At 42.9% G+C, this 12,576-nt stretch overlaps 1 protein-coding gene, 1 long non-coding RNA gene and 1 pseudogene across 3 annotated transcripts in view; 1 reads left to right on the forward strand and 2 right to left on the reverse strand.

Moving 5' to 3' along the window:
- The window catches only part of LGI1 (leucine rich glioma inactivated 1), a 39,434-nt gene extending 37,970 nt beyond the window's left edge, over positions 1-1,464 (forward strand). For both annotated transcript variants that reach the window (XM_059398156.1, XM_059398157.1), the window contains one exon: positions 280-1,464. In XM_059398156.1, the coding sequence (XP_059254139.1) occupies positions 280-1,115 (836 nt within the window). In that variant the 3' untranslated portion in view covers positions 1,116-1,464. The remainder of the gene's footprint in view (positions 1-279) is intronic.
- LOC132016638 (uncharacterized) overlaps positions 1-12,576 on the reverse strand; it is a 223,481-nt gene that overhangs the window by 61,325 nt on the left and 149,580 nt on the right. The gene's annotated exons all lie outside the window — the stretch shown is intronic.
- Positions 10,119-11,996, reverse strand: LOC132015463 (stress-induced-phosphoprotein 1-like; annotated as a pseudogene).

Genomic DNA, 12,576 nt, shown 5'->3' on the forward strand with positions numbered 1-12,576 from the left:
GAAAACTCGGGCAGTAGCCGTGTGCCCTATTAAATGTATAGTGCAGGTTGGATGTGACTTGACAACTCAGTTGTTGGTAACAAGGCCTCGTGAGGCACAAAGGCACAGAACCTCAGGGTCTTGCTGCCATTGGGCCTTGGAGATTGGCCTTGCCTATTCAACCAAGGAAATCCTTATTCTAGGCTGATTTTGGTAGAAGTTGCATGGCTTCAGGTTGCATGTTTACATGCTGCAGAAGACGATGGCCATTCTACTAATCTCTCATTTGTCTTTTCCCAGGCACATCCACTGTAGTGTGCAAGCCTATAGTCATTGAAACTCAGCTCTATGTTATTGTGGCCCAGCTGTTTGGCGGCTCTCACATCTATAAGCGAGACAGTTTTGCAAATAAATTTATAAAAATCCAGGATATTGAAATTCTCAAAATCCGAAAACCCAATGACATTGAAACATTCAAGATTGAAAACAACTGGTACTTTGTTGTTGCTGACAGCTCAAAAGCTGGTTTTACCACCATTTATAAATGGAATGGAAATGGATTCTACTCCCATCAATCCTTACATGCGTGGTACAGGGACACCGATGTGGAATATCTAGAAATAGCCAGAACACCTCAGACACTCAGAACGCCTCACTTAATCCTTTCCAGTAGCTCCCAGCGTCCTGTAATCTATCAGTGGAACAAAGCAACGCAATTGTTCACTAACCAAACAGATATCCCTAACATGGAGGACGTCTATGCCGTCAAGCACTTCTCGGTGAAAGGTGACGTGTACATTTGCTTGACAAGATTCATTGGTGATTCCAAAGTAATGAAATGGGGAGGTTCCTCCTTTCAGGACATTCAGAGGATGCCATCACGAGGGTCCATGGTGTTCCAGCCTCTTCAGATAAATAACTACCAATATGCCATTCTTGGAAGTGATTATTCCTTTACGCAAGTGTATAACTGGGATGCAGAGAAAGCCAAATTTGTGAAATTTCAGGAATTAAATGTTCAAGCACCAAGATCATTCACGCATGTGTCCATTAATAAGCGTAATTTTCTTTTTGCTTCCAGTTTTAAGGGAAATACACAGATTTACAAACATGTCATAGTTGACTTAAGCGCATGACACCAAATTCTGTGGCTGCCACCAGAAACTTTCTACAGTACATGATCCGGATGAACTCAATGCATGATGACTCTTCTTATCACACTTGCAAATGAATGCCTTTCAAACATTGAGACTGCTAGAACCAAGCACTACCAGTATCTCCATCCTTAACTGTCCAGTCCAGTGGTGTGGGAAGTGACCTTTTATAAGACAAAATTGAATTGTGTGACTGTTCTTTGCAGTGAAGATGTGTAAATAAGTGTTTAATGGTATCTGTTACTCCAAAAAGAAATATTAATATGTACTTTTCCATTTATTTATTCATGTGTTCAGAAACTGCCAAATAAAATGTTTACATTTTCTTTCATATCCCAAAGGTAATTATTTACAGTTGTTTTAGTCTCGGTGACGGTACACTGAGGAAATAGGTTATACAATAGGGTTATGTTATCTTATGGTACGATAAGGAATGAAAACGAAACACTGATATTCATTACCCAAGATTTATGAACAGGTTTATCAGCTGTTTGGATTTGGAACATTCAAGGGTGTTTCCAAAGGTGACGGCTTTTAAGAACATTTTGTGGTGAAAGGGTGACAAATTTAAAGTGGGGTAGAGAAATTTGCTTATTACAAGTAGCCTGATTTGACATAAAGAATAGTGAGATCCATCCTTTTCCTATCTGATAGCTCTAGCTAAAAAAATTCTTCAAAAAACTTAGAGACAAAGAGAAAGTCAAGTTTTTAAATTTTAAAAATGCTACTTAAGGACTTTCTAAGTGTCTGACCCTAGAATCATCTGAGAGCTGATTGAGGTAACCTTAGAGTACATGCCTCAAATTCACTCCATATGTGGGCCTCTTAATCTTATCAAGGAAGCCTCACTTCTAGACATCAGTTTGGATGTTACTGACATGCTGCAGAGTGTGCAGGAGGCTCATGTTTGATTTTCCAAATTTCTACACCCAGTTAACATGGTTTGTTAGCACCTAGCATAGTGCCTATAGGGTAGGCTCTCAAAATTGCATTCGAAGACGCATCTGTGTCCTCCTGTAATAATGTAATAATAAACTTCACAAGTCCCTTTGATCTAGTCAGTCCTATTTATTGAGTACCTATTAAGAATGGGGTATTGTTTCTATGGCGTTAGGGAGCAGAATTCAGGAGAAATAGGGCATGGCCCCAGGGCATGGACCCTTGTCCTCTGGGGCCTTAGACTAATTGGAGGGTTAGGATAGAGAAACCTGCAGAGTAAGTTGTAAATGCCAATCATCATCTTAACATTCTGATTATAAAGGTCCCAGGAGTACCAAAAATGAGTTCCTGGAGGAAGTGGTCCTTGTTTGAATTTAAAGGGGAGATATGGTTTCAAAAGGGGATCGTGGCAGAGAAGATATGCCTGGCATGAATTGGTTCTGTGTGAATCAGAGCTTCCTACAGCTTTTATTGCTTTTATTCAGACTGACTCCACGGGGAACTCCAGAGTGTGAATTGTACCACACAGTGTGTCCTGCCTCAAGGCAAGGAGGATAGACGTTTATACCCCCTCCCTCATCTGGTAGTCATCAACCCAAGAATATGGGGCATAACCTCTCAGACATCACCAGTGATGAAGGCTCCCGTTGGCTAAGGACAATCCGCTAGAGAGGTATGCAAATGTGGGCTGTTATAAACCAACACCCATGGCAGCTGCAGGATGGGTACTTCAACCCAGTAAGGAGCCTCCGGTTGGGAACCAATGGCATCTGCTACAGGGACAGTGAGCAGCTGCAAGAGCAGAGGAAGCTGGTCTGAAAGGTGAGAAGAGAATGAGGTAGAAGGTCAGAGAAAAGGGGAGGTGAGAAACTACATAGTCTGAGAGGGAAGGGGAGGAAGAGCAAAGAGAAAGAGGTAAGGAGAGAGAGAAAGGGGAAGAAAAGGAAGGAGGAGGGAGGTCTGGTGGCTCCGGCAAGGTTGCCTGAGAACCAGACTCTGTCAGGCTAACGTACATACATTTATTAGGTAGTACCCTTGAAATGCGACCTGGAAGGGAGGAGAAGAAAGGAGAATTTGGCAGAGAGCAGCTGAGCCATGATGCAGTTCCAATAAAAGCATCTCTGTAGGGAGCTGAGATGCTCCTTCTCAGGCATCCCAAGTTGGAGCGAGGGGACCCACCAGAACTTTCCAGCTTCATGGGGATTAGTCACTAGATGTGGGCTGGAAGAAAGTATGGCCTGAGGTGAGGCTGTGTGTCAGCCACAATCCCCACAGGCTAGCAAGGGCAGCCAAGGCTGTTTCTGGGAGTCCTCCCAGAAGCTGGGAAAGTAAGTCTTTTATTCCTGAAGGAGGATCTGGGCAGTGTAACACAGCATCTCTCACAGGGGGAAAGAGAGAGAAGAGAGGGGGAGATCCCTAGGGGCTATCCATTTCCCGCTCATCCCTCATTACAGCCAATGGCACTCCCTGTCCCTGAGTTTCTTGATGTACTTCTGGAGCCTTCTAATAACAACCCTGCCCCGCCATGACCACACATACATGTCTGGCTTTGTTCTGTGTTAGTTTGAGTGGATTTCTGTAATTGCCACACAATTATCTTCACCTAAGAATGTTTAGGCATAGTTACCTCAATTTGGGTACAATGCTGAGTACTGAGATATTTCCATCTCCTTCTCCTCTGCTAGTCAAACTGTGGGATTTCTATTGATCTATCTTCAAGTTCACGGACTCTCTTCTCTATATTATATTACTTCAACCAGATCAGAGCTGCTCTACTTTTAAAAAGTTTTCTAATGTTTAAAAAAAAAAAGCTTCAACTATGGAAATTTTTAAAAATCTCCAATGTATTTTTGGCCAATGTCTTTCCATTGTGTTGTGGACCAATATTTTTTGAAATTAGAATAAAAATTAATTACCAGGAAAATGTCCACATGCTTCGTTACTGTGGCAATGCCAAATTGCTGTGCAAGTTTCTCAATGTTTCCTCTCAAGTCCTGTACTCATTCCATCCCAGGCTGATTCCAAACTCCTCCTCGCCTGGTACTGGTCCTAGGACCACATCTGTAGGTATACTGCTAGTCGGTAAGGGCTCAACCCACTGAACACAGTTCTTACATGTTGATCTTCATGTGGGATGTAGATGCATTTTAACATGATTGCTATCAAGGATACAGGGCATGCAGGACCACCCAGGCCTAGGAAGACCTTCAAGTGGCTCTATAAAGTCCTAAAGGTGGAACTCAAAATCTGGCCAACTTCTCCTTCCACTCCACCATCATCCATTTCACCCATGCTCCCTTCATGCTCACAATTTGCCAAATTATTCATCTGAGCATGTACTTGCTTCTGTGCCCAGGCTACCCCAACCATCAATAATTCCCTTTCCCTACTCTTCTACCTTTGGACATCTTAGTCCTCATCCAACCAGCTGGATGTGGTTTCTCCTTTCTCCAGCTTCCTCAGTCCATGGCTTTTACCATAAACAAGGCTCATAATTTATTCTGCCTTGTGTTATGGTTGGTTGTTGACCTATCCATCTCTTCTACCAGCCTACCTATCCCTGCTGGTCAGGACTTGACCTTAGGGGTCTGTGATTCTTTTATCCTGTCCCACCCTCTATCCCTTGGAATAGTCCTACTTCACAGAAAATCCATAAAGCTGGTGGAAATGAAATAGCTTTAAGCTCACCAGCTTCACCCCTCTTGCTCACGTATCTGAGAAGCAGCTTCTCCCCCATAGCCAATTTCCAGCCTCATAAAGAATCCTGGCCATGGGTTACCCCCAAAAAATAGACCTACCAAGCCCTCCTGCTTCCCAGGTATAACTGGAAATAAAAGAGACACAATTTATTTCCTGGGTAAATCCTTATTCAAACACATGTGGCAAATCTACCTAAAACTTGATCCACAAAAATGAAGGGTGAGAACTAATTTAATTAATCCATGGAGACCCAAAGAATAAGAAGTGGGATACTAACACTTTCAGAAGTCTATACCTTTGAAATTTCTATTCTCAAGAGGGATCCCCACCCATTGTCAGCACTACTCAGAGATGCCCCCAAAGGGAGCATCTTCCCTAGCTGAAGCTTTTAACAATAATTCTCAGCAAAACTGTGTCCCAGAAACCAGTCCTCCCAACAGGGCTAGATCCCAGGACAACTGTTTTTTGTCCTTCATTCCCTTAACCCTGTCTATCTACACATATTTAATAATTTTTAAAAAAAAACTTTAGGAATTTTAATATTTTAATTAATATTATAATTTATATTTTAACATTTTAATTTCATTATAATAACAGTGACACTTCTTAAGCACTTACTATGAGTTGGGCACTATACTAAGTGCTTTAACTGTATTATCATTCCATCCTCTATGATTCTGTAATAAGAGCATTGTTTTACAAGTGAGAAAACTTAGGCTTAGAAAGCTAAGTAATTTGCCCAGTCATATATAGCCAGTTAAGAAGCAAAGTCAAGATTCATTTTGGATAGTATCCATCAGTGGCACCATGCTATGAAGTGCTTAAAAACAAAATAAATACCAAAAATTCAGGACTCTGAATTCTTCTGCAGCTGGGTGGCACAGTTGACTGAGTGCCCAACCCTTGGTTTCAGTTCAGGTCAGGGTCTCAGGGTTGTGAGATAGAGCCCAGCATTGGGCTCTGTGCTCAGCACAAAGTCTGCTTGAGATTTTCCCTTCCTCTCCCTCTGCCCCTCAAGCCCTCTCGTTCTCTCAAATAAATAAATAAATCTTAAAAAAGAAAAATTCAGTACTTTTGTAAACTGCTGGATAGACACCCTAATCAAGAACCTGGAGTATTCTAAGTACCCTAGGGCTACTGATTGGTTTTTACACCAACGGACACAGCAAGCTCAACTGTATTAAAAACTTTTCTTGAACATCTTCTATAGCCAAAGTGCTTGGAAGATGGTATGAAGAAAACAAAGTGTGCAAGAAGTTGTCCCTGCTCTTAAAGGATTTACATACCTCTGGGATTTATTTCTAAAAGGCAGCATGCAGACACAACAAAGGGGGAAAACTAATTTCTATAGGGATCTAAAGGAGAAGTGAAACATGACCAGTGTTTTCTTGCCTTTTGCCTGTAGACCTATCCTGTTGGTGGCCACAATATTTCTCTCTTTAGAGCAGTGGACATAATGAGTAACAACAGGTTTTCAACTCAGGTGGCTCTGGGTTTGCATTTTACTGTGGCTACTCACAACGCTAGAGAGTTAGACAAGTTAATCATTAATCATTTCTCCACCCAGGTTCTGATCCCTGAGGAGACAGGGTGGTTAGGATTCTTTTGGTTATAAGTTGCTGAAATCCCAACTCAACTAGTTTAAATATAAAAACACATAGCTTCAGAAATACCTGGACCAGATACTCAGATGATATTTTCTTTTTTTTTTTTTTTTAAGATTTTATTTATTTATTTGACACAGAGAGAGAGATCACAAGTAGGCAGAGAGGCAGGCAGAGAGGGAGAGAGGAGGAAGCAGGCTCCCTGCCGAGCAGAGAGCCCGATGTGAGGCTTGATCCCAGGACCCCGGGATCATGACCTGAGCCGAAGGCAGAGGCTTAACCCACTGGGCCACCCAGGCGCCCCATCAGATGATATTTTCATACATCTGTTTTTCTCTGACTCGATTATTGACTACTTTCTAAGTCAGTCTCTCCTTTCATGGTGGAGAGATATCCATCAGCAGCTCCAATAGGACACCCTGACAGCTCAGCTGTGCCTAACGGAAAGACGGTACTCCTTTTCCAGTAGTTCCAGCTAAAGTTGGGGGCTGATGCTCACTGGCCCAGTGCCCATCCCCAAAGCAATTGTTCTGGCTAAGGACAGAAGGGTCGGATTGGCCAAGCATGGGTCATATGCCCACCCCTAGAACCCATGCGCAATAACCACGTGCAATGAGAGTGAGGCAAGAGTATTTCCCTAAAGTGAAATTGTAGTGCTATTAAAAAGAAAGAAAGGATGTTGAACAGGCAAAACAACAAGTCGTCAGCCAGAGGTGTGGTCTCTGTGGAGAATTTCCATTTAGAGAGCTGGAGTTACTAGGGAAGAGGCCACACCCTTAGATGTGTCTAGAATCCCTTTGCTAAAAGGTTTCAAAGAGTCCTTCCAGCTCTTATTTTGCAAAACGTGACAAAATACAATCTCCCATCTTTGTCTATTATTCATGATGATTCACTGTTACGATTTCTATATACATCTTTAAATGGTGTTCTCTCAAACATTCTGTTTTAAAATATTTAAACTGATATCCTCTGTTTCAAAATGATGTTTTCCCAAGTGAAGTCAAACTGTCAATTCTGATTCTGTGGCCTCCTATCCCTGGGAAATGCGAGCAAGCATTCCTAGATCACATTTTGTTCTCCTGGATGTGTTTCGGCTTCAGATCAACCTTTATCTGGCAAGGGCAGCTTTCTCCTTGCTCTAATCACCTTGAGCTTGGCTTGAAGATTAAAATCTTAGAGGCTCTTTCCTGGCCCAGGACTTTTCCTGACTTAGCTTTTCCACAGGTGTCTAGTCATTAGCTGGAAATTATCGTAGATCAATCTTAGCAGAGAAGAGAAGAACATAAAACACTGACTTCTGTTAATAATGGTTCCCAGAACTGGTTTTGCAGCCCCCACCCCCAAGAAAGCAAACTATCTACACAGGTTCCTGGGACCCCACCTCAGGGCCACTGAAACTGAATCCTCAAAGAACAGGACCTAGGAGTTTTTATTTTTAAACATTCTTTAAGTGATTGTGATGTTACTAGCCCATCACCAGTCCGCTTGCTGGGCCTCTACTCTAAATAACCATATTGTGGGGCACCTGGGTGGCTCAGTTGGTTGAGTGACTGCCTTTGGCTCAGGTCATGATCCTGGAGTCCCAGGGTCAAGTCCCACATCGGGCTCCCTGCTTAGTGGCGATTCTGCTTCTTCTCTGACCTCTCCTCTCATTCTCTGTCTCACTCTCTCTCTCTCAAATAAATAAATAAAAATCTTTAAATACATACATACATACATAAATGAATAACCATGTTGAACCAAGCAGGGGTATGTCAGGAGCACAAAGCCTGTGGTTACAAAAGTTGGCCAAAGCTTTGGGACATGTTAGCTTTAAGGATCACCTCAAACAAGACATTGAGTTTCTTTTAGCCTTAGTTTTTTCTATATTAGAACTAGATCAGGTCAAAAATCTGTAACTGTTACAATGGAGGAAAACGTGGCTTGGAAATTTGGAGCTTTTGGCCCAATTCAACCACCTTTGTAGTTTTGTGACCTTAAGAAGTCACTTTCACTCCCTGGCTCACAAATTCTTCTCTTTAAAAATTAGTTAACTGGAGTACATGACTTACAATTCTAAGATAGCTGTAAGATCACAAGCCTTAGATAATTCTCCAAACTAATCTGTCAAGATGTACAGTATGAACAAGCTGTTGATCATGATTTCCTGTTGACTTGGGTTTGCTGGGTTGAGAATCTGCAAGAAGCATTTGGTATGTTGGTGTTTAATGGATATGACATTTCACTACACCAAATGGGAATGGAATATTTTTAGCACAGAATTCTCTAAGTTTTAGTAAAGAGGGCTTGTTCTGTGAATGGAGTGTGAAGAAGCAGAGATACTATTTTAAAAGACCAAATATAACCCCCTCCCCATCACAAAATAGTCATATGTGTACATATTTTCACCACAAAGCTTGAAGAGCTTACCCCTTTATATATCTCCGAAAAGGCAGTATTCCATCTACTTTAATAACTCTACTGGCTCATACACATTCCTCTTGTCTTTATATGGCCTATTTATGATCAATAGGCTAAAATATTGCTAATGATTGAAAGCAATAATAATAGCTACCATTGAGACTCCTGGATGGCTCAGTTAAGCGTCTACCTTCAGCTCTGACCACGATCTCGGAGTCCTGGGATCAAGTCCCACATCGGGCTCCTTGCTCAGCAGGGAACCTGCTTCTCCCTCTGCCTGCTGCTCCTTCTGCTTATGCTCGCACAGGCTCTCTCTCTCTCTCTCTCTGACAAATAAATGAATAAAATCTTTTTAAAAAATAATCATAGCTACCATTTATTGAGCACTTACCATGTGCTGAACATGTGCTGAATATTTTATATGTATTTAGTCATTCAACCCCTGCAACGATGCTATTATTATCATTTTTTTCTAAAGCAAAAATGGAAGTTCAGAGAGGTGGAGAAGTCTACCTTAAGGCATGCCACTAACACAGCAGAACCAGGATTCAAATCAGGTCTCTCTGCAACCAGAGCCCTAGAGATTGACTTACACTCATATACTTAACTCTGATTGTTATCTGTCAAGATAAACTGGGTTATTTGGTAATACTTTGGTAACACTGAAATCTTATTGGCTTAAAATAATAAAGACATTTCTTATGTATGTTACTAAGAGCACTGTTTTAAGTCATCAGTCATCATAATCTGCATACATTGATACACTCATTGATGGAATAGCCACTATCTGGGAAGTTACTAAGTAACAATATCAGAGGGAAAAAGAGCCAGGGCAAAGTATGCATGACTGCTACTACTGCTTTGATTGGAATTCTTTATCTGATTCTTTAAAAACTGCCTTCTTTTCTTCTCTTTTCATAACCACGCCCAACTGGCTTACTTTATTGGAGAAGGGTACGTGGAGTTAAGGTGAAGAGAGTTGGGACCCGAGGTCGGGAAGAACACCCTCCCCTCTCGATACATGCCCACTGCCTCAAAAAATAAATAAATAAATAAAATAACCAACTATGGGAGAGCAGAGGAGACAGCAACTGAGGATGGGGAACATGGAACCCCGGGGCAGCAGAAGAGACCATGCATGTGCTGGGAGGTCTCGAGGCAGTGGCAGTACGAGTAACGTGAGTGGGACTCTTCCACATAGATCTATGTAGATCTAGAAAGAGAAGTTGTTCGCTTTACCTTGCTCTCCCCTCTGCTCTGAGCTCCTTGCTACAGCTCCAGCTCCTGTTTCCACACGAGTGCCAAAGGAAGAACATGGTGAGCAAGTCATCACCCAATGTGATCAGACCCATGCTTCCATAAGCTTCTGAATATTCAGTGCTGTTACAGGACCATTTACGTTTTCACTGTGTGCCTAAGGGTCCTTCTGCATCTGTTCCAGGATAAGCCGCATGACCGGGTCACTCGTTATCTGCTGCACCTGCAGGCTCTCAGGTGGGTTGTGCTAGGACATCATACGGCGTTGGTAACTGTCTGCCTCCTTAACTGTTGGAGTGCAGATCTAAGGCCTTAAGTGTTTCTAACTTAACGACATCCCTGGCATTCGTATAGTCTTTCGTGTCCTCTAGCGCAGCTGCTTGCCGAGTGTAAGCAGCAGAAGAGGGTTGGTTCCAGATGGATGCGTTCCTCACAGTCCTTGAGCACCAGCCGAAACTCCAGGAGTTTGGTGTATCAGGCAGCTTGATTGCTGTACGATTTGGCATCTCTTGGGTTCTGTTTGATGGCTTCTGTGTAATACTTCATGGCCTGGGGAGAGTCCCCTTTCTGAAAACATTTATTCCCTTTGTTCTTCTCCTCTAAGGCCAGGTCAGGGTTTACTTAAGCCAGCCACTCTTGGTCCTTGAGAATTTTCTCCACCTTTTGGAATTTTTTTTTTTTTTTTTTAAGATTTAATTTATTTGAGAGAGAGAGAGATAGAGAGAGAGAGATCACAAGTAGGCAGAGAGGCAGGCAGAGAGAGAGGTGGAAGCAGGCTTCCCGTTGAGCCTAGAGCCCAATACGGAACTCGATCCCAGGACCCTGAGACCGTGACCTGGGCCAAAGGCAGAGTCTTAACCTACTGAGCCACCCAGGCACCCCCCCTTTTGGCATTTCTTCAGCACATCTGGGGTTCAGGGCTCTGCCAAAGATTTGTTATAGAAATAGATGGAATCTTTGCCCTTTTCTTCTTTGAAGTAGGAGTTGCCGTCTCTGGCCACACCACCCTGAACTTGCCCATTCACGTCTAAAGTAGGAGTTGTCGATTTGAGCATAAGCTTTGGCAGTCTGTCGACAGTCTTCTCGGTTTTCACACCCCACCTTGATGGCTTTCTCAAAAAGCTCCCAGCATTTACTGTAGTCGCTCTTCTCGAAGTACACAGCTGCTTGACTGGTCATGTGTGGGTCATACTGGTGGGATCCAGGTCCTTGGCTCTGTCATAGCGCTTCAAGGCTGTGTCAAAGTCTTGTCTTTGGCCTCACTCCCCAACTCTTTTTCTTTCAGTGCCTGCTTCTCCTTCGCTGCAGGATCTTCTTCTACTGGCGCGGGCTGGGTACCCTTTTTGGGAGGAGGTGATGATGGCGCTGTTGCAACTCCTTCCTCCTCATCCGTGCTGCCCAGATCAACTCCCAGGAGGACACTGAGAGTAGTCATGATCCAGGATCTTACAGATTGGCATCCAGGTCAGACGGCTTGTTTCATAGTTGTTCTATCAGTTGCTGGTAGGTAGGATCAGTGAGCAGCGTCCTTGTCCTGGGATCACCCACTGACTTCTGGTACAGACTGGACGTGTTGAAAGGATTCATGAAATTCCTCTCTGCACAACCGGGCCTCCATATTCTGCAAGCCCTCTTTGAACTGAGCATTATTTGCTTCATGTTTTAAAACTTCTTTGTAGGTTCCCTTGGCTTCTTCAGATCAGTGTTAAGAATTCAAAAGCTGCTGCTTTTTGCGAATAACCCTTGCCCCAGTCAGGCTTTAAGTCAATAGTTTTGCAACCATCCTCATAAGCCTTCTAGTAGTCAACTTTCTTGATGTAGGCTGCCCAGCAATTGCTGTAGAGCATGTGGTTCTGGGGATCTAACTTGCCTCAGAGGAGCACTATAGCATCGATGTAGTCATCGATGTTGCCAGCACTCAGGACCTATGACCCTTCTCTTTTAGCTCATTGACCTACTCCATAGTCTGGCCCAGAACCCAGTTGAATCAATTCTATCCACTCCATGTTCTCAACTCTTAAAAATTATTTTAATTTCATACTTTGATAACTTTTTTCAAGGGAAGTATCCCCCAAAGTAGAGAGATTAAAAGGGCCTAAGCCCTTGGAGTTGTAACTGTTAGTTTGATGAAGATTCTACTGTCTTGTCCTCCTAATCTGAGGCCAATATGCTGTATCGTTGTCAGTGACATGAGCCCAATGGCCATATTTGTAATATTTACACTGGAATGGGGCAAAGTGCAGACCACTTATATATACACACATCTGCTAAAATGCTCCTCCAAGACAAAGAAGAAAGGTTACATGGTAGGTGGATTCTCCTAGAAGTACAGTATAAGCATGGCACTACCAGCCTACATTGGTGTGCTAAGAAGGCCTAGAGCGGCCAGTGCAAGACTCTGAGGAGGTCTACAATGTACAATAAATTTTGGTAGGTATTACTGGTCCCTGATGACCCAGCACATTGGGCCATCTCAACCTAGTCTCCCTTATCTTCAGGATACCTCATTTCACCTCTATTAGCATCTTTCCAACCTTCTCCCC

This window comes from Mustela nigripes, chromosome 4, assembly GCF_022355385.1.
Source record: "Mustela nigripes isolate SB6536 chromosome 4, MUSNIG.SB6536, whole genome shotgun sequence".
In the NCBI taxonomy this organism is placed as follows: domain Eukaryota; kingdom Metazoa; phylum Chordata; class Mammalia; order Carnivora; family Mustelidae; genus Mustela; species Mustela nigripes.